The sequence below is a fragment of the Stegodyphus dumicola genome, chromosome 7 (assembly GCF_044657685.1).
Source record: "Stegodyphus dumicola isolate Sdum_Otavi_A_Nest chromosome 7, ASM4465768v1".
Lineage (NCBI taxonomy): Eukaryota > Metazoa > Arthropoda > Arachnida > Araneae > Eresidae > Stegodyphus > Stegodyphus dumicola.
The window spans coordinates 147,755,902-147,779,515 of record NC_140774.1 but is presented as its reverse complement, the minus strand read 5'-3'; the positions used below and the strand labels follow the sequence as shown (position 1 = coordinate 147,779,515).

Here is a 23,614-nt window from a genome sequence, read left to right as displayed (position 1 = left end):
GAACATAAAAGAATTATTGGTTGCAGGAAAACACGATGGCTAGCTCTTTTACCAGCTGTAGAAAATATTTTTAAAATATACGAACCATTAAAATCATACTTTTTATCACAAGATAAATATCCAAGAATATTACAGCTCTTTTTTGAAAATAGCACATCACAAATTTGTCTTCAGTTCATCCACAACCAAGCTATGTTATTTCACAATGCTGTGAAAATTATTGAAGGGGACAAAATTTCAATTACGGAAGTGTCAAATGAAATCAATAATTTAAAAACAAAATTGCGAGAAAGAATTGATAACGATTATGTTCTTTTAGTTAATCGAAAGTACATCACTAGGTTGGAAGAACAAGGTGCCATTAAACGACCTGATTTTCTGAAAGAATCAGAAATTTTTATAATATAATAACTGCTTGGAATTTCTTGAAGAATGGACAGTTCAATTGGAGGATATTAAAAATTTTTATTCGGTGACATTAAAAAAAGATTTTATGTGAATATGTGGAAAAATTTTTTAATACAGTACAAAGTCTAATCTGAACCTCAAAGCTACAAACTTTCTGCGCATGCGTAAACGCATTATGCATTTACGCATGCATGTTTAATGTGTAACGGACGGTATAAGCTAAGCTCTAATTATCTATTTCAGTTAATGTTGCAGATTGCATTGTTCCTTAATCTTCTAATTGGATCCGGCTTATTATTTTTTGCAGACTGTTGGAGCAATTTTATAAAAAGTCAGCTTGAACTTTCGATTGTATCAAAAAGAGTTTCCAATTCTGGAGCTGCCATAGGATCTACAAAGCGAAAGCATGTTTCGATGTCCATTAAACAAAAAGTGGAATTGCTGCAAAAAATGGATAAAGGCATGAAGAAAGTGACAGAGAGCTGATTTGTTTCTCTAACCATTCTGAAATCTGTTTATCAATTTCACTCTGCTCTTGGGGGGCGGATGTCGCGGTGCGCAATAAACTGGAAATTGATCTGTCAACACTATCCTCATCTTCAGAGCAGATGTTTTTATTTTATTCGGCTTATAATTCCTTACTAAATGCAGTGTTTCATCTCGATGTACTCCGATATGATTTAAATCAATTTCCTCGTCGTCATAAATATCACAAATAGACATCAAATAGTTTTCTTGTTGCAATTTTGACTATGCATAATGTATGCTTTGCGCATGCGCACGTTGAAAGAAATGTTTAATAAATTAAAGAAATAATTATTAAGCTATTTTTTTTTTTTTTTTTTGTAAATTTTGATAGCCTTTAGATCATAATTGCTCTTTATTTCATAAATTACAGTTTCATATTTTTTATTGTATAATTTCTGCATGCCATCTTACCAGATTTAAATTGATGATCTATAATCTGGAAAAACCCCTAATCCAGAATCTCTGAAGTTCCGACGAGTCCGGATTAAAGACTTTGTACTGTATATTAGTAACCATTTTCCGAAAAATAATATTTGCAAAAATGATCTTTTTCATGAGGTGTCATTGGTAAAAAGATACGTTATTGAATAAAAAATTAAATCTTTGTTGTCTGCAAATGTGGTAACACGCAAAAAATAGATGGAGTTATTCCTTCATTTTAAACAGAATAATATTGCTTGTGAAAATATTTTGAAAATTATAGAACACTTGCTCTCCCTTCCAGGAACAAATGCAGCAACAGAACGTATTTTTTCTAGTATCAATGAAATATAGACTATTGAAAAAATGCAGTTGAACATTAAAACTTTAAAATCTGTATTAAGCGTAAAATATAATTTGACCAATTCTTATGAGAAATTTCACAACATATTAATAAATGATCCGAATCTATTGGAAAGTATTCACTTGGATAAAAAATATAATTTTGAAAGAAAATAATAATTTTTTAAATAAAATTTGTAATTAATTAAAAAACATAATATTCAAATTATAGTTTTTACAAATATTTTTATAGTTACCAGTAGTTGTTCCCCTTGACAAGTCAATTAATCAGCAATTGATGACATTAATTACTTTTTCAGTATTTAAAATTTTAATTTTGAATTTGGTATTGTTGCAGTTCAGAATTTTTCTTTCCAGATTTTAAATGGTTTTTTACTACAATAGCAGACTGATTTAAATTATACTGATTTAAAATACGACAGTCAAAAGTCGTTATTCAGACCTCAAAGTTACAAACTTTCTGTTCATGCGTCGCGTTGACGCATGCGCATAATATGTTTACGCATGCGCGTTTAATGTATAACGGATGGTATAAGCTAAGCTAAAATTATCTAATTCAGTTAATGTTGCAGATTGCGTTGTTCCTTAATCTTTGAATTGGATCCGGCTTATTATTTTTTGCAGACTGTTAGAGCAATTTTATAAAAGTAAGCTTCAACTTTCGATTATGTCAAATAGAATTTCCGATATATATTTACTAATATGTAAAGGATCTACAAAGCGAAAGTATGTTTCGAAGTCCATTAAACAGAAAGTGGAATTGCTGCAAAAAATGATAAAGGCATATCCTTTGATTATTTAATATCCTTTGATTATTTAATCATTCCGAAATATGTTTATCAATTTCACGCTGCTCTGCGGGGGGAGGGAAGTGACGCGGCGCGCAATGAATTGGAAGTTGATCTGTCAGCACTATCCTTATCTTCAGGGCAGATGTTTTTAATTTATTTGGCTTATAATTCTTTACTAAATGTAGTATTTCATCTTGATGTACTCGGTCTTTGATATGATTTAAATCAAGTTCCTCGTCATTATAATTCGCTTCCGATAGTGACTCGGAGGTTATTGAAAACAAAAAAATTTCGATTGAAAAATTAGTCGATATTCTCGACACAGCAATTATAGGACTTAAACAGCGGAACTTTGTAACTAAACAAGAAATTATGTCTGTTTAATAGAATTAAAGAGAAAGTATTATCACATGAAACAAAGCAAATTAAACAACTTACATTGAAAGAAATGTTTAATAAAGTAAACAAATAAATATTTAGCTTTTTCTTTTTGTAAATTTTGATACCCTTTAGATCATAATTGTTCTTTATTTCAAAAAATATGGTTTCATATTTTTAATTTTATAATTTCTGCATGCCATCTTACCAGATTTAAACTGATGATCTATAATCCGGAAAAATCGATAATAAGGAATCGCCAAAGTCCCAACGAGTCCAGATTAACGACTTTTGACTGTAATTAGAATACTGACTAAAAAATTTTTAGAATAATTCATGGCTTTAATTGAATTTCTATTCCTTGGAGATAATATATAAAATGCTTTTTTTACTAATAAATTGTTGGCTTATTACTTAGCAGCTTTAGTGCAAATATATGTATATACATGGTGGCGCAGGGAAATGGGAAATTTTGAACGTTACAGTTGGCAGCACTGTAGAGCCGCAGTTGTTCGAAACTTTGCACAATTGTTGTGAGCGTATTGCCATTTAGTAATCATGGATCATTGGACTGGTGCGCAACGTGCAGTAGCTGTGAGAGTGTTTTATAAAAATGGTGATAGTGCGACTGCCGTGCAGAGAATATTTCGACAGCATTACCAGCTTGGACGTGTCCCATCTGCGTATGCGATTACAATGTAGGTGCATAACTTTGAAGAAATAGGATCTGCCTTGAAAAAGAAACCTCCAAGTGGCATTCCAACGGTACGTACCCTAGAGAACATTGAAGCTGTTAGAGCTGCAATCAAGAGAAGTCCTCGCCGCTCCGTTCGACAGCATGCATCTTCGCTAGGGATTAATGTCAGTTGTTTGGAAGACGCATTATTTCACGTTGACATTGAATGGCCTGCAAGATCCCCTGATCTTAGTGTGTGCGACTTCTTCCTGTGGGGATATCTTAAAGGCAAGGTGTACCATACACGTCCTGCAACAATCCATGAACTGAAGGAGAACATTGAAAAAGAAATCACTGCCATTTCCCAAGATTTGCTACACTGCACATTCCAGAATTTTCATAACAGGCTGTTAGAGTGTGAAGGCCAAATGGGAGTGCATCTTTCCAATGTCATCTTTAAAAAGTAAAAAGACACTTTTGGACATTTTGATTGTAAAAACATAAATGGCATGCTGAATACATGCACTTCCGTTAATAAATTACTAGTTTTATGAATTTATTCGTGGAAATGACGTTTTTTTCGAAATTTCCCGTTCCCTGCGCCACCCTGTATAAAGTTAGGTTAATTTATTCAAGTAATTAAGAAGTATATGTGTTTATATATATATACACACACACACATTGTTAGAAGTTCTCAGGTTTTGCAATTTGCTATTGAATTAATATTTATTTTGTTCAATTTATATATGTATATGTTTTAGCGTATCAAATCTGATATTACATCTCAAGAAAATTCAAGTCCTTCTAATGATGAATCTCATCCAAGTCGTTGCGATTATTGTCTGTTCACTGCATCTGCAAATAGGAAGGGAAAAGCAGAAGAGTTGTTAGTTTGTAAAGATTGTAATGCAAAAGGTAATTTTACTTCCTTATTTTTATTTTTGAAATGAATGAATTTCAGTCACATATGCATTGTACAAAGAAAAATACAAAGGGAAAAAACGCTTTAGAAAATACATCAAAAGAGATGCTATTAACTATATTTGAAATTATACGGATTGTTGCTTTGCTGTTGGATATTTTTTATACGGTAGTATGTTTACCTTTAGTGTTTCTGATCAAAATGTTATAGTAATTCAACTATGTACTTAGTTTTATGCTTATTGCTTATCTTTAGTATTTCTGGTCAAACTGTGATAATAATTTATCCGTGTACTTTATTTTAAAATAATTTTTACTTTCATAATTTTCTTAATTTGAACAAAATTTTTTATGATTTAAAATGTCCCTTTTATTTATCCTATGGTATTAATTTGGAGCAGAAAACAAATCTGTTATTGTATGAAAAGTTAATTATCATTTAGCATGATGAGCTGAATGCTGTTTGTTACATTGAGTTTGCATGCAACCATTGCCAGTCCTAGACTGTTGGTCGCCCACGTGCAAGTTAAATTTGGCCATCCTATTTTTTCAGAAATATAATGAGTTTGATAATCATTTCATCGCCCTGAAATTTGGCTGCCCACGTGCTGTGTTCCATCTTGCTCCCTGATAGGACTGGCCCTGCATGCAACCATATTTTAAAAAAGTCTGAAAAGAAAAAATTTTGATATTTTTGTATTTTTCTGAAAAACAAAATGGTTAGCCTATATTTAAGAGTTGCGTGTTTACAGTGAATTTCACTGATGGAAAAAGATTTGTAAGAGCTTGTTTGTGTGTTGGATGTTGGTTAGGAAGTACACTGTTTGTTTTGTGGTTTAAATGGTAAAATGGCTGAATGTGGTAAGATTAATTTGAAGTTTCTTTACGATTTGGAACGAAAGGGGAAAAAAATTTACAGTTAAAAGTCTTTAATCAAGACTTGTCGGGACTTCGGCTATTTCCGGATTATCGTTTTTTCCAGATTATAGATCATCAGTTTAAATCTGGCAAGATGGCATGCAAAAATTATAAAATTAAAAATATGAAACCATAATTTATGAAATAAAGAGCAATTATGATATAAAGAGTATTAAAATTTACAAAAAGAAAAAGCTTAATATTTATTTGTTTACTTTATTAAACATTTCTTTCTACGCGCGCATGCATAAAGCATACATTACGCATAGTCAAAATTGGAAAATTGCAACCAGGAAACTATTTGATGTGTATTCATGACATTTATAATGACGAGGAATTTGATTTAAATCATATCAAAGACGGAGTACATCGAGATGAAATACTACATTTAGTAAGGAATTATAAGCCAAATAAAAAAAAATCTTCTCTGAAGATAAGGATAGTGCTGACTGATGCAAAAGCAAAGTTTAAAGTTATAAAAACATTTAGCAGAAATAGCAATAGAAGCTCCCTAAGGTTATATACTGTGCAGACATTGAAGACAAAAATTTTTAACTTAACCAATTTATTAAGAATATATATAAAAATACAATAAATAAATTTAATCAACACCAGAAACTTAAAGAGTTTAACAATATCAAAAATTGCATTCAGTTGACTATTCATTAACCCCAAGGGTTTTTTCTTTAAAGAATATTACACTATTAATGATGCAGCAAATATATTACCTGACCTTTGAATACTGGCATTCATTACGCAAAAAACATATCACAGAACAAAAACTATGCAGTTAATATGAATTTCACTTCACTATAAATAGGTCCATGCTTTTTGGCCAAGAAGGCACCTGAAAAATTAAACTAAACCTTGAGTGCACTTGAACTGGCAAAAGCCGCTCACTGTAGTTACACACGTGAGATCACAGCTTGGAATTCATTGTCGCCCATGGCAGTTGCTCACTGAAAATCGCAGCTTGAAATCTGACGTCCCTTAACTTTGGAAACAGGATGCCGCCCACGGCAGTTGACCACCAGGAGCTACAACCTGAGATCTATTGCCGCCGAACCACAGAAACAGGATGCCGCCCATGGCAGTTGCTCACATCGTAGCCGCTTTGCAGAATCCAGGAAAAATCATCATGGACTGGAACCATGGTACTTATCACTGGACGGCACGCATCCACTGCGTCTTCCAATGTGCACTGGAACGGCACACCAAGGAGCAATGAAACAGGAACCAGATGCGAGATACTTATACATGATGTAGGCATGACGTCATCTCACAGCAGCCAATTAGCTGTCGGCATGACTCAACTTTCCAGATTACGTAACATCAAGTTTCATTTTAGCATCTTAATTAAGCGGGAACAGTCCGTTCTTAATACAAACAGTGGCAGTGAAAAAGAAGTAGAAGTAATTGCTATATCCCTTTAAAATAAGAACTAAACCTTATGTAAAAGTTAGAATTACTTCAGGGAGGACAGATGATGTAGAAAAAGGGTTACAATAGGTCATATTTTCAACACTGACAGATCAACTTCCAGTTCGTTGTGCGTCGCGATGCCCCCCTTCCCCCACAGAGCAGAGATAAATTGATAAAGAGATTTCGGAATAGTTAGAGAAACAAAGGATATGCCTTTATCCATTTTTTGCAGCAATTCCACTTTTTGTTTGATGGACATCAAAACATGCTTTCGCTTTGTAGATCCTTTGGCAGCTCCAGAATTGGAAATTCATTTTGACATAATCAAAAGTTCAAGCTTACTTTTATAAAATTGCTCTAACAGTCTGCAAAAAAATGATAAGCCAGATCCAATTAGAAGATTAAGGAACACCGCAATCTGCAACATTAACTGAAATAGATAATTAGATAGTTTTAGCTTAGCTTATACCATCCGTTATGCATTAAACGTGCATGTGTAAACATATTATATGCATGCATAAAGGTATTATGCACATGTGTAAACGCTATGCATGCGTAGAAAGTTTGTAGCTTTGAGGTCTGGATTAAAGACATTTGACTGGTATGTAGCAGAAGGTTTACTTAGTGGCCATTATAAGTGTCTTGTTTGTACAAAGGAAATAAATGTGTATGGTTGAACATAGAGATCTTCAGATGGCTTTGAATTGGGTGTGTTGTAAGAAAGGTTCAAATGGCCATCATATAAAGAGTTCATTTAGACAGGGAACATGGTTTGAGGAAAGTCATTTAAGTATTACTCTTATTTTTGCGAATTTATATGGTGATGCCACTATACAGATTCTAGTTCAGATAATTCTAGAAAATTTTTGGGATGCTGTTAAGGAATTTTGTGTGCCACAGATTGAAGACACAGATATTTCTAAATAAGGTAAGTGGATATTTCCTTTGTGTAGTGCTTAGATGCTATAAGATGAATTTTCTTTCTTATGTTTTTTAATTGTTTGATTTAAAATGTAGTTTATTGAGATTATATATTCTTTGTTTGGCTCTAGTGTAGAATTGGGTGCTCTTTTGACTTTTTAAGTGAAAAATAGATCGATGTGTGCGTGGATACCGAGTTTGTGCAATTATTTGACTTGTTTTTTTGGCTTTATGTAGCGGTGATTTTTGCCCCAAAAATTGCTGCTACAGAAAGCCAAAATAACAAGTTAAAGAATTGCACAAACTTGGTGTCCATGTACCTCCAAAAATCGCTAGTTTTCGCCAAGGGGCACCCGTAAATATATTTTAACAACAAAACTTTGGATTTGGTCCTATTATTAAACTAGCAGTTCAATTCAGTTTACTCTTTGCTGTTGTTAATTGTACTTTTTGTAAAATAATTATGAGTTTATCTTATATCAGTAATATTTCAATTTCCATTTGCAGCCCATCTAAATTGTATGGAATATGCCAAGTTATCATTTGAAAACTATCCATCTCCTGAAAACTGGCAATGTCCTGATTGCAAAACTTGTGTGATTTGTGATGAAACAGCCACTACTGTAAGAATTAGAATTTTTTTTAAGCATGTATTTCTTATTATATTTTAATATTGTTTATGGTGAAATATGTCTCTATTGCTATTTAGCTGTATAAAATATTCATAGTAACATAAGTCTTATCTTCTCTTCTCTACATATTATAAAAGAAAGAGTCTGTCTGTGTGTGTGTCTTTCGTTCGCGCTGCGCATAAGCTAATAGACCCACGGCTACGAAATTTGGTACATAGGTGCATCTAGACAAGAGCCAGTGCACCTCGAAGCTATTTTTTTTTTAAATTGGAATTCGAATTTTTTTTTTTTTTTTTTATTTTATTTTTTATGTTTTGTGACGAAATTGCGTCATTTTGAGACATAATGGGCTATAAGAAAGAGAGATTTTACTCTACACTATTTTCACATCATAAAACGTAGGCACTTAGCTATTTTATGAACTTAAAATAAATTTAGTGTTTCAATAAATCAATAAAATACAAATTTATTTAACAAAGTGAGCTTAACACCTTTTCAATGGGATTTTTTCTAAAAAAGTTTATTTTTAAAAATGTACAGATTATTTTTCTTTGATTTTTGGACACATTAAACTTTCATCCTTGCGACTGCTTTTACAAAAAAGAATTTTGAAAAAAAGATAATATTTTGAATTTTTTAAAAATTTTTTAAATGACGCTTCCGAGTACACTTCTCACATCTTTAAAAATGTGATTTTGGCAACAATTTTCCTTTCTTATTGCTGTTGATAGATTTTTGACGAAATCGCATCATTTTGATTAGTTTCATTCTTTCAGAAATATGGGTTTGGCAACAATTTTTCATCGTATTTCTTATGTCACTGTTTTTAAGAGATTGGCATATTTTATTGTCATTTTTTACTTCCTTGTATGAAGTAAAAAAGAAGTATTGTAAACGCGAAAAGTTTCAGGCAGCATATTTCAACGAAAATATCCATTTTGACTGCTATCAAATGCAATTTAACAAATTTTTTTTTTTTTTTTTTTTTTTTTTTTTTTTTTGCGTGATATCTGTACGTAAGGACAGAATAGATGATGCGTTTCCTCCAAAAAAATTATAAAACTGCTTTAAAATGAATTCTGAAGAGAATGTACGAACGTATGTACGTACGTATCTCGCATAACTCAAAAACGAGTGGCGTCAGAACGTTGAAATTTTGTATATAAGACTGCTATAACATGTAGATGCGCACATCATATTTTGGTTGGAATTGGCCGCACCAAATGTGTATAAATACATTTATATATATATATATCCACTCTGTTACCCGGCTCGGTGATCTCAGTTTCTTTACTCTTTACTCTTATATGTTTGTAAATTGTACATTTTTTGCTTTAAAAATGATTGAATTATGTTGTTTTTATCTTCCGGTTAAGGTTTTTATGCCTTTAGTAAATCTGTATGCAGTATTTTTAGAATTATCAATAATTTTAAAGTTGTTTAAGTGCCACTAAGCCTTTTTTGGATGGCGACCATTGATTGTTTACATTTGAAACCGCAGACTAGTGGATTTGTTGCCAGTCGAGAAACTTAGCTTCGCAACAACAAAAAAAACGCCTTCATTTATTATTGCCAATTAAATCATGCTTAATCCTTTCTGGAATTTTTGCGAGGAAATAAGTGTTTAAAATTTACTTTGTAATTTTTAATATAGATATGTTGAGTTTTTTTTTTTATTTTTGCCTTCTTGGGAAGTGAGAACTGAATTAATTGAATGAGAAATACTCAATCGTCTGTGAAAAACTGTTTCTTTTTTGTTTTGTTTGCTTAATTTCTTTTATACATCATTCTAGCTTTATTATAGTATTTGAATAGAACATGTGGCAACGATTAGATAATTCTATTCTTTAAATGATATAAATTTTGTGCATTATGAGTTATAATATGAACGAAATATAATACTGTTAATTGAATCTAGCGCCAGAGTGTCCCTATGGTAAACAAATACTAGAGTGAATTTCAAAGAATGCATTTATTCTATTGTGTTTTATGCGCTGTCGGCGAAGTAGATTTAATTCAATCCAATAAGTTTAAATGAAATGCAAGTAAAATGCGTGTAATTTAATATTTCGTACAAGGAAGTCATGTGGTGTATACATCAGATTTTTTATATATATATATAATACTTTTTTTTTTTTTGATAAAGTTGTTTTGCAGAGTAAAATTCTGCGTGGAATTTTTGGTTTTTTGAGTTTCTTTCATGTTATTTTTTGCTTATTTCACTGTTTGTAAGATATTTAAAAGTTTTGCATGATTTTTTTTCTTCAACGGAAAGTTGGTTAATTTTTTATTAGGATAATTAATATTTGTATTAAGGGATATAGCTTATTTCATTGTAATTTGTTTCTCTTGAAAATATAAGATAAAATATCATTAATTATAATTTGCTTTTCAGAATTTTTTGTTTTTTGTATTCTTTTATGCTATTTATTGCTTGTTTCACTTTTTAAGATATTGAAAAGTTTTGAGTAATTTTTTTAGGAAACAAAGTTCTTAACCTCCTTTATACCATTTGAGTTCTTAAGATTTTGCAAAGTTAAGTTGGTTAATTTATATATTAGGATAATTAATATTTGTATTAAGGGATATTGCTTATTTCATTGTAATTTTGTTATACATAATAACTTTTTTTTTATGAAATTGTTCTGCAGAGTAAAATTCTGCGCAGTTTTTAAATTTAACTTTTGGTATTCCCTTCAGCCATTTTTCCAGTACATTTAAAAGCCAGACAATGGCTGGCAGCGAAGCTGCTAGTTGGTAAATAAAATGTTAAAATTAAAAAAGAAAAAAAAAAAAAAATGGCTCCACCTACCAGTGTTTGTATGGTTAAGATCACAGTTTGACTTGAGTTCAAATCCAGATAAATGAGCTGGCTTTTCAAGTAAACTAACCTAAGCATAAAAAAAATTGAGATTGTCATGTAGGAAATCGTTATAGTTTTTATATCTTCCATATTGATTTAGCGCTTAATACTTCCCCAAAACAGAAAAATTCTATTCTCCATATGCTGTTGAAAATAAAGCCTTATTTTGGCAACTATTTTTAAAAAGATAGCACATTGATAGGTAGTTCCCCTTTGCTATTTTGATATAATAATTGTTATTTGTTAATCATTCTGTATGTTTGAGAAAATGTTGAAAACTCTGCTGTTAATTGTACCCACAGAGAAACTGTGATGGACTGTCATATATTGGAGTTACCATAAGTTTTGAGACACTTCTGATACATAGCATAAATTTCTGAAAGTAAAGAATGGCTCCTTATTTTTAAAAATTTTTTTATAATTTTTACTTTTAAAAATACCGTATTTATGCAAGTCTAATGCGCCATCGAATCTAATGCGCATCCCCATTTTAAAACTTTAAATAATAACAAAATTGTTTGTCGGCGAATGTAATGCGCATCAATCATATGAGGAATTTATTGAATCTTATTTTATACAACAGTGGATTTGTATATAAACTATCAATTAATGGTATGATAATTTTATTTAAATTTAGATACCATATTTTATACAACAATGGATTTATACATAAAGTAGTAGAACATAGAATTAACCTATTAGTGGGCAATTGTTATGTGAAACAATCACTGTTAATTACCACTACCGTATATACGGTACCTATCGTAAAATATGAACATGAAATAAATCGTAACATTTCTATCTAGCTAACAGTTTCTACAATTAGTGATTAATAGTAAACGTCTTTATTCACTGTTTTCATCACTGGAATCCTTGCAGCTCTTTTCGTCAGACGCAGATTCATTTCTTCTTTCCTCATCATCATCATCGTCATCCTCGGCGTTCTAGAGCTCGTCATCTTCACTGCCATTCAATGAATTTGAAATGCAGCATTTCTTAAAAGATTTCACAATCTTTGGTGCTTCGATGCTTTTCCAGGCAACAGAAACTCAGTGCAACAATGTGCGGTGCAGCACGCTTAATTTTTCCTGTCGGGGTCAATTCGCGGTCATCGGCGAACTTTGCACTCGAATCTAATGCGCACCCCAATTTTGAATACTACATTTGGCCAAAAACGATGCGCATTAGATTCGCGTAAATACGGTAATATAGTTTAATTTGCAATATCAAATGGTAATTATAAAAAATAAAGTATTTACTCTGGACTGGAAGTGAAACAAAACCAGTTGGAAACTTAAAATAAATAATAACCATATCAAGAAAAAAAATTGTATGTACAATATTAGCATTTAAATAGGTGCCTTTTTTGCTAGTCAAATCCATCTTATATTTTTTGAAATTGCTTTATTATGTTATTTTAATAATTTCAGACTTAAAGTACTTTCATGCTTCAGACATCAAAAATTTCATATGAGATTTAGCAGAAGTAATGTTTTTCTTATTCTTTATTTCATGTTTTCTATATTAAGCAACTTGTATTTTTCTTTCCCACGTAAATCTAAGTCTTTAACCCTACTTAAACTAACAGGTGAGATATCACTCCTGTGAAAGTATTGCAAAGTCATAAAAAGGTTTTAAATAACTTTTAATAATAAAAATATTCAGTGCCCTCGCCAGATCCAAAGCCTTTTGATTGCTAATCAGGTGCGTTTCCAGTTATGCCACAAAAGTGTGTGGTAAGGAATGAGAATATTATCTAGAAATATATGGTAGATTACTAAGTTTATCCATGCAATGGTGTGCACATTAATTATTAATTTTATTTTTACTGTGTTTAAAAGTACTTGGATAAATTAAAGCTTTCTTTCTCTGCTCAGCGTTTTCTCAGTAAAAAAACAAAGGAACATTATTTATTACTTAATGCAACATTATAAATAACGTTAGCTATTAATAAGATAATTATTTCATATGCAAATTAAATTTACTGTACTTGAGTATTTTGTGCAACTCTACATTTTGCAAATGTTATTCTTAAGGGTATTTTTTATACTACATGTCAATATTCGATACTGAGTGCGGTAACAAATGCGCTACAGATTAAAAGCTTATTGTGAATATTCTATCATTAATTGCCTTCCTTTCTTTATTTAGGATGAAATGCTTACTTGCAATATATGTTTCAAAGGTTATCATATGAATTGCCATGAACCTGCTGTTTTACATAAACCATCAGGTAGTTTTAATTTTGTTCTTATTTTTTTTTTTTTTTAACAAATTTCTGCTTATTTTTTCTTTATAAAAACTGAATGAATTTTACATCTTTAATATTAAAATCTGTGCGCGCCTCTTTGTGTGTTTGTAACACTATCTCCTCGAGAACAGCTCGTAAATAATAAAATTTGTCCTGGTGTACCTATTGTCCTACCCAAATAATTTTAGTTACAGTTAACTGTTTCTCTCCCTTTCCCTGGTTTTCATTTTGTGTTCTAAAAATATTTAATTCTTATAATTATTTTTAAAATTCTTTTTACAGATATTAATTGTAAACATTAATATATATGAATTTCTTGCATGTGAATTCTTTCATCATGTGAATTGATATTAATTGTAAACATTAATGCGTATGAATTCAATGTGATTTACTCATAATGTTAAACATTTAGTTAATAATTTGGAAAAAACACTATTTTGCAATTTTTAAAAAAGTTGTTATTTAATATTTCTTTTTTTATATACATATAATATTTTTTAAGTAAATGACCAAATACTTGTAATTGAACATAGCTTGTTGAGAATGTGCTAACATATCGGTCATTTATATATCTTAGTACCAAAAGCACTGGCTATGGGTTGACCAATATTGCACTAGTGAGAAAGGGTATACATACCAGCAAACAATCTGTATTCAGTATTTGAACCAATACCTGGAGTTCAGACTATCACTGTCTGTTAACCATAAGAATATTCAGGCAAACTGTTATTTTAATTAAAGTATAAATTCAAGACTTACTTCACTTAGCCTTGGTATTCAAAAAGGATTCAATGGGAGCTTTTCCCTCCTCTCTCAGATATCAAGACATGAGGGTTTTTTTTTTTTTTTTTTTTTTTTTTTTTTTTTTTTTTTTTTTTAAGTGACTGAGCAGGCTGGCTAAATGGGGCTTCTCTGATTTATGATTTATCCTAAATGTAACATGAATTATTTTCCTTTAAAAAGGTGCTTCGTGAACCGTCATCCTTAACGAGGAAGGTCAGCCAATGATAAACTTTCAGTATTATGATTTTAAAAAATATGGTAAAAATTAGCTATGAAGTGCTGTACTGTATAGACTGAATATTCCTTTACGCCTGAAGTAAATGTGTGTAACAGTGCAAGAGTTAAGATACTTAAGATTTGAATCTCTCATCCTGATCCTTGACATAGCAACAATGTTCCTCATGTGAATTTCAATGTGATGCTGTGTGACTGCCTGGGGAAGAGAATAAAGATCCCAAACTCTGCAGTTCCTACCCACTTCACATTTATTGTGTGTGAATACCTGTGCAAACAGTTCCCTGGCTTGTAGATAAGATGTAGGTTCCCAAAATCACCAGCCCTTTATCCTTGGCCACCTTGAAGTCTAGAATTCATGACACCAGACCCGGTGGAGGATCATCAAGTCATATGTTAAGAAGCAGTGGTATGTGAACAATGATGCTTTGTGGGCAAGTGTGCTTGAGGTCTTCCAACATGTGACATTGCAGCAGCTAAAGTGGATGAGTAGGACGGCATTCAGGCATATCAATCAGTGCAGGCATAATGGTGGTGCACATACACATTTAGGACAAATAACTGTAATTATAGTGTTATTATAGTGCAATTTGTAACTATTATTATAGTTACAAAGAAATAATTCCATGTGTAAAGGCACTTTCTAGCCACTGTGTGCAGTGGTGGCCAAAATTGTGGACACTTTTGAAAATTTTTATGTTTTTGAACTTTGTATGCTTATAGAAAATGTTATGTTTCACAAAGTGCAAACTTGTATATATCATTTTAAAGAGAATTTATTACTGAATTCAATACAAAACACAAAATTCAATTATTTGCAATACAAAAAAGTTATATGTACTTTAATATAAATAAAAAACACAGTTATGAAGTGGTTTGTAATGTCTAGCTTTCCTGGCCAATCACTGTTCTTGTTCTGAGAACCAATCAAATGTTAGTAACTGCCAATAGAAGCTGACATCCTGTTTACACTTGAAACAATTCATTGTTTTGCTTTGTTCTGTAGAAGGACCTGTTTCTTATACACTGCAATTACAAGTAGGAATTTTTGTAAAATATTTTAATATTTAGTCAAGAAGCAATGACATCAAATAAAAGAGTAGATTGAACACCTGGAAAGAGATGTAATATTATTGTATTACGAGAAAGTGATCTTTCCTATGCTGAAATTGCAAGACAGGTGGGTGGTTCAGTGACTACATCTGTTCAGTGAGTCCGAAAGTTTTGTTTACGATATCAGGAGACAAATTCAATAAAAAACAAAGAAGGAAAAGGCCGAAAAAGGTGCACCACATCTATTGATGACAGAAGAATAAAAAGACTATATCTCCAAGATAGAGAAATGTCATCAGCGGCCATCAGAAGTGATCTGAATTTGTGTGTTTCTGTCAGTTCAAGAACAATCAGGAGAAGATTAACAGATATTGGACTGACAGGTAGAATTCCACGAAAAAAGCCTTATCTTAATTTTCAGCAACGAAAAAAAAAGACTAAGTGGGTAAAGGAACACATTAATTCGACAGATGATCAGTGGTCACAAGTTATATGGAGTGATGAAACTAAGATATCGTTATTCGGTAATGATGGGCGAAAGTATGTAAGACGTAGAATAGGAGAAGAGCTACATCCTGACTGTATTCAAGCAACTTTGAAGAACCCATTTAGTGTTATGATTTGGTCATGCATGTCAGCAAATGGTATTGGTCGCCTTCATGTCATCGATGGGACACTGAATGCCAGAAAATACATTGACACTATTCTAGAACCAAAACTTCTACCTTCCATCAGAGATCTCTTTCCCAACAATACTTCGTTTATTTTTCATCAGGATTCTGCTCCTTGCCACGCGGCCAAAATATCGAAAGAGTGGTTTCGTACAAAGAGTATTAAACTGTTGTCATGGCCAGGAAACAGTCCTGGCCTCAATCCTATTGAAAATTTGTGGCACTTGAAAACTCATGTCCAAATGAGGCGCCCATCAAATAAAAGGGAACTAATTGAGGCTATAATTGTTTCCTGGCATCATGTAATAATGAAAGAAGAACTTAAAACTTTTGTCAGCTCAATGAAACATCGATGTGAAGCTGTAATCAAAAATAAAGGGTACCCTACTAAGTACTGATAACTCACTGCAATCATCACTATCTAATGTATATCAATAACTATTATTGTTTAACTTTTCTTGTATTGCAAATAATTGAATTTTGTGTTTTGTATTGAATTCAGTAATAAATTCTCTTTAAAATGATATATACAAGTTTGCATTTTGTGAAATGTAACATTTTCTATAAGCATACATAAAAACTTCCAAAATACATAAAAGTTCAGAAACATAAAAACTTCCAAAAGTGTCCACAATTTCGGCCACCACTGTAGATAAACAAGCAAAAAAAATATGAATTATGATGATAATTGGAAATGCAGCTTTACATATAATTTTCTAAAATTTCAAAATGCTATTTTCTAAGTCCCTTTATGATTGATACTCTCAATGAAAATGTAAAATAATATAAACAAATAGATATGTGGAGAACCTTAATTTACGTGCATGTAATTCATGCACAAGTTTTTCTCACTTGCATTTCATTTGTTAATTGTAGTATTAGCACATTTGTTTTTATTCAATATTTCGAGATTTGTAGGTTTTCTGTTAAAAAGATTTTTTTTATCCTTAAAAATCCTTATTTTTGGCTAGGATTTGCAATTGTCCTTAATTTTGCTCATCTGACATCCATTCCTTTTCTGTAATTTCCATTAAGCGTCCATATTAACTTGATATATATAGTTAATATATAGAATTCCTATTATATAACTCATAATAGAGCCATCACAGATTGATATGTAAATAATGACAAACAATCAGCCATCTGAGAATGAAAGTTTTATGATTGGCTATTCGCCCAGCCTTTCAAAGCAGATGTTTTGAACAAGAATACTGGCTAGCTGCATTGAAAAACATTTTATGGACTTCAGTTTTGACCTTATGATCTTGCTTTAGTCTATTGTGATATAAACATGACATTCACTATGTGTTAAGTTCAACTTCATAGAAGTTTTGTTTCTATTTACTATTATAAATAAATCTGGAAAGTCTTCAAGGATATGGACAAATGAAGGAGCAAAGAGGATTTCTGGATCAGCCAATGTTGGAGTAGTCTAAATCTGTAAAGGAAGTACCCTTTTTACTGTTGATCCCAATTTCTTTCTCTTGTTAATTTTTTCTCCTTTTTTATTTGAGATTTTCATCATTCATAAGCATGGAAAATTGCAAACATGTGTTTAATCTTGTGACATGGACTACAGAAAATATCTGTAGAAATTTTTCTGTTAATGAAGATTTTGAAAATTAAAAAGATTCATCTTGTATATCTGAACTCATCTCGTATCATTTCATAGAGTTCTCTGGAGTTATTCTCAATATTGAAATTTTTAAAGAAATAAGATGAGCAACTTCAGCACATTCTAAATACTTGCAGTTTTTAGTATAAAAAAAAATTTTTAATTAAATCTGAAAATTCAAAGATGAAAAATTATTGATTAAGAAATTGGTCACATAAAGCAAAAGGAATTCTAAGGGATGTTGATGAAAATGTAACAAATTGGCTGGTATTTTAGCAAATGATGCTGAGACTACCAAAAATATTGATTTGTTCTTTTAAAGCAAATGAATTTAGAAAAATAGTTCAGGGAAGGGAAATAGATTAGATTAGCTAAAATACCCTTAAAAATTTCATATTAAAAAGACTTAAATGTTTTGTAGGGTTGTAGAGCTTTGTACATTTTAATGTATAATTATTCTGATATCTTCCTGAAATTAAATAATATGTATGTAATTACTTGTTAATTTGAACTGCAAAATTTCCTTTAATTCCATTAAACGCTTGTAGGACATAATGCCAAAAATGCATGGTTTAGCTTTAATGGAAAAGTACTACAAAATATATAATAAAAATTATAAAATTATTGCAAAAAAAAAAAGGTAGCAGCATTTTTTTCTACATACAATTATATATAAATATATGTATATTATATTATGCAAAAGTGAATGCAGATATATGTGTATAAATATATTCTTGTGAATATTAAATCAGTAGCAATCATAATGAATAAATAATAAAGCAATCGATCAATTTCTGAATCATCCTTCAAAATTTTTAATAATGACTAGGTTTTAAATAAATAAACATTTGTTATCATTTAAAATTTTATTTAAAAAAATATCCCCCTTCCCCTTTTTTTTATTATTATTTCTGCAATACAGATTTCTTTTATCTCCCCCCTTTTTTTTTTTTTTTTTTTTTTTTTTTTTTTTTTTGTGTGTGTGTGTGTGTGTGTGTTGTGTGTGACTGTGTGCATTCTAGCATGCATATTTAAAGAAATTTTTCTTGCTTTCATACAGATATCTGGCTTTGTTCTGAATGTGACACTAATAAGGAAAAAGAAAGAAATCAGAGAACAAAATTCAGATATTCAAGTAACTTTTGTATGCATATTTATATTAATTTTTTGTAAAGGAATTTTTAAAAATGTATCACAAAAATGTAATTTTTTATGCCATCATCTGTTTTCTCCCCTTCAAAGCTGATGAGGAAAATGTTGAATCAAATATTATACCACAGCATTTCAGTGAAGAATTTTATAAGAGGTAAGGAATATCTTTCTTCACTGATCCATTTTGCATTTTGATGTGTTAGAATTTTGTATAAGTTTTGTTCTGTTATTAGAAGAAACAATTTGCATATGAATAAAAACATCCTTAAAAGAGCTACTGTTGAATTGAATCTGGATTTAAAAAATCACTCTCACCATGTAGTAAGATTAATTTTTAACTTTTTTCATGAAATGATGAGACACAGAAACAGACTTGCAATGAAGCACTTACAGAAATAAAAATTTTAGAGCAATTGAAAATAGTGTTTGATGTCACTTTATTTTATGAATCTGATACAAAAATCATTGTACCAGTAAACTTGAGATTAAATGTTATATTTTGAGATGTTTCCAATTAATTGTTTACTAATAATTTTTTATACATTATTTTAAATAATGAGTTCTCTTCATATGCTTGGACTGTTTACGCATTTCTTTTAAGGGGGAGCGAACAGAATGATTTTCAAATTTGTTAGATAAGATATTCATTGTTTGGCAAAAATAATAATAATAACTCCAATATGCATATGAACATATCTCGTGCATATTTTAAAGATGACCAATTAATTTCTGGACAAATTGTTTGTTAAGTTGGCAATTTTGCCCTAATTTAGGTTTGAAAAATGATAAAGTGCATTAAATTGATTACCATATTTGACGGCATATAAGACGCACCTTTTTTCCTAAATTTGGTCTCAAAAAAGTTACTTGCGTCCTATACGTGAAGGTAATTGCATTCAATAATTGTTTATTTGGCTTTTACGAAACGCGAGAACTAAAAGAAACCACGCTATTGAAACTTTTTTTTCCTTGTGTGTGGCCATCTAAATAAGGGTGCGTCTTATATGCCATCAAATACGGTAAATTGGAATCTGACAATATTTATTAATACTCATATTGTCACATTCCAATTGCTGGCTAATTGCAATTTTAACTGTCATAATGTCTTGAAACGAAAACGGAATTGGTTAAGCAAGAAATATATCTCTGTTGAAATTCATGGAAATAAGTTTAAATAAAGTGCAGCAAAAAATGTTTGTAATAGAGTGTACAAGGCAGTTGTAGAGTGTACATCAGATGCTTTTATTTTAATTTTAGAATACAAAAATATTAATCTTTGCATCATTTAAAACCTTACTGTAATTCAAAGGATATGTCTATGACCAAGGGTTGCAAAATTAAAGGCTGGGTAATAACTTTTGTGGACAATGGTGTGTGTGTGTGTGTCTATTTTATTATTATTAAAGAAGTAAATTTTAAAAAAATATATTGTGTGTTACAGTCTTCTTTACAGTACTGTCCTATAATTAAATTAGAATGTATGAAAGTATATTTTTTTACCTGGTGTACTTTTTTATTGATACAAGGGTCACTCTGAAATTTTTGAGGTACGCATATATTTTTAAAGTTTTAAAATAATATAAACAAATAGATTTTAGCAATTTTAGGAGTGTTCAAAGTAGTCTCCTCCAACATTAGTGCACTTCTGCAAGCAAACTTTCCAGAGATTAAATGCCTCAAGCCATTCACATCTTGGAATCGATGAAACAAGTGCATTTAAATCGAACTTTGTAAAGATGTTCAAGCGGATATAGATGTATTGAAAGACAAAATTTTGAAGTTGCAGATGATAATTGCTGAGTTGAGATCTTGCGATTCAGAAATACTAGATTCAATGATTAAGGGAAAAGCCGCTGAAGGTGATCTGGAAACAGAGATCATAGGCTGCAAAGAATATTCAGATGAGTTTATCACGCTTAATCGGCGAATGAAAGAGAATATAGATAATACGGTTGACCGTAGTGTCAATATGAGTTCTAACATGGATAGTAGCATAAGTGCTTCTAATGAAAAACAGTACAAGTTGTCAATGAAAACAACATCCCTGTAAGTTCTTTTGTAGATTAAAAAATAGCCAAAAGTCACACATAGTTAGATTATGTAAATAGGGTTGTTGTTCTGTGTTTTTGTTCAGCAAACTTAACTGTCAATCTTGCTGAATTAGAAGATGCATTATCATGGTGAAGCAGGAGTCCTCTAACATCCACTTCTTGAAGAATAAATGGAAGATACTGTTAGCTGTTAGCTGTGACTCTCTTCTGTCCTTCTAGCTTGATAGCTTTGACCAGTCCTGAACTTCTGATGAAAATGACATATATTAATTCTTTCACAGCATGTTGTCTTTTCACTATTGTGGGTGTGGGATCATCTTCAAAGATTTTTACTTTCTTGATGTGTTGGAATATCAAAAAATGTTGTGTATTTCATCACCAATTACAATTTTAGAAATAATTTAGTGGCTACCATTTTTAACTAATTTAAGAGTTTCTTCACTGATCCTGACATGATCTTCTTTTCGGTGCTCACTTAAATTATGGGGAACCCAACGACAAACTAGTTTTTTCATGTGCAATTCTTCAGGAATAATTTCATGTATGTTAGCAGATCCAATGTTAAGTTCCTTCTATATCATTTGGTAGGTGCAGTGGTTATTATCGATTAGCATTTTCTGTATGGCGGACACATTATCCAGGATTATTGTTAACAACAACCTTCCTGTGTGTTCTACATCCTGATGAGAGTTGCGACCTCTGTGAAATTCTGTAAACCATCTGTATATTGTAACACGAGATGGACCTTCATTTGCAAATGCTAACTGTAGATGTTAGATGAATTTTTCTTGATTTAATCCCACGTTAAAATCATAGTGCATTAATGTTCTCATGTCAACTCCTCTTTTCCTTCTGCCTAAAATTTATTCTACGCTAAACTAATTGCAGTTGGCCAGTAAAAATTCATCTGCTAGCTCAAAATAGTTCATATTTTTATATGTAGCTGTTAATCTTTTCTGCTATTTATTGGCTGCACGTATCTTAAAAGTGACCTATCTTAAAAGTATCAGAGTGACCTCTGCATTTGAATTTAATATGCCATTATTCTAGTGCAATTTTTAAAATGGTATGTTGGTAAATTATAATTAGGTATTGTATTTGAGTATGCTACTTTTTTGCATTAACTAATGTGCAGATGTTTTTCCAGGGAATCAATTAAAATTATTTTATTCAAACTGAAGCATATATTATGTGTCTTATGCTAATAAGGCAAATAGCTCTCAGATACTTTGTAGTGATAAATTATTCTGCCTGCTCTGGGGGATGATTAAATTTTTATGGTGTTTACTGTCTTTGCAAGATTATCACTCAAAGTTTTAGAAGCTTATGAAAAGTTAAGATAATGAAAAACAGTCAAAGAAAATATAAACTTTTTTCAAGAAAGGTCAAGGAAAATATAAAATTTTTCAACTAAGTGTGGAAAGTTTAGGAAAAAAAAGTACAGATGAATTCTTTCTAATAGTACAAAATCAACAAAATTATCCTGCTTAAACAAATGAAGAAGAACTGTAATCTTTGTTTTCTGTGCGGGAAATATTCATTTCATATCATTAAAAAAAACTTTTTTAAAATTGTTTAGATGCCTATTTCATATTTATATTTTAGTATTTATGTATTAATGCAGCTTAATAATTGTTAGGTGGTTAAGACTGCTGAATATTGGAAATTTGATCCCAGGTGAGGAAACTAGCTGCGTGGTTGGTTTCAATGACTTTATGTGTGTGCAACATGAACACTGTAAAGTTTCCCTTCAAAACTAACACCACAAAGTCAACCATCTACCTAGGAAAATAGCCCTTATCTATTTTGACCTAGTATTCAATAATTTAACCTAACCTTTTGTATTAGTGTAACCACCCCAGCACATTTTAGATCCTTTTTACAGAAGAAAAAGAATGATGAATTATAATAATAAAAATTATTATATACATAGTGTTACGAATTTTGCATTTAGATAGCTAATTTTAGTAGAATTATAATTAAAATTGTTGTATTCTCCCCTGCAATGCAGCGCAAGGCAAATTTTAAGAGAAAGCTCTGTTGGAAACGTAAAAATACATAAGCACGTTCAGTTAGCATTTAATAAGCAGGTATTTCTTTAATTTGTATTGAAATTGAATAAATGTAATTGACTACTATCTTAGCTGTAACTGTAATTCCATGCTCTTATTGCTTTCCAGAAGTCTCAAGAAGCAGAAAATACTGGAAATCTCTCATGCCGGTTGAAAACTATAAAAGACCGGAGAGAGAGCGTCTCAGTTAATTTGCTTAGTTACTGTTATTGCGATTTGTTTAGTTCCGCGGGAACTAAGGTATCTGAATTAGCTTTCTCTTTAGATAACACTTTGCATTGTGTTGTATTTTAACGTTTTTAGTAGTTTGAAGTATACCTACTCAAGTGTTCTAATATATTTCTTTTGATAAGTTTTATTAACATATTATTGTACTTATGCAGTCAATTTATTACGAACGTGTGCACAGGCGACAATATATATATTTGTGTATTGTATGCTACAGTTAGATATTTATTCTGAAAATTAATAAATAAACCTACTTCATGACA

The 23,614-nt window shown here is 30.9% G+C and overlaps 1 protein-coding gene across 2 annotated transcripts in view; it reads left to right on the top strand.

Moving 5' to 3' along the window:
- Positions 1–23,614, top strand: part of LOC118199355 (histone acetyltransferase KAT6B-like) — a 47,604-nt gene that overhangs the window by 7,136 nt on the left and 16,854 nt on the right. The window contains exons 2-6 of one of the 2 annotated variants that reach the window (XM_035371194.2): positions 4,326–4,479; positions 8,254–8,369; positions 13,393–13,474; positions 18,909–18,983; positions 19,091–19,154. In XM_035371194.2, coding sequence (XP_035227085.1) covers positions 4,326–4,479; positions 8,254–8,369; positions 13,393–13,474; positions 18,909–18,983; positions 19,091–19,154 — 491 coding nt within the window. Of the gene's footprint in view, positions 1–4,325; positions 4,480–8,253; positions 8,370–13,392; positions 13,475–18,908; positions 18,993–19,090; positions 19,155–23,614 lie in introns of both variants that reach the window. The other variant, XM_035371193.2, reaches the window with a different exon arrangement.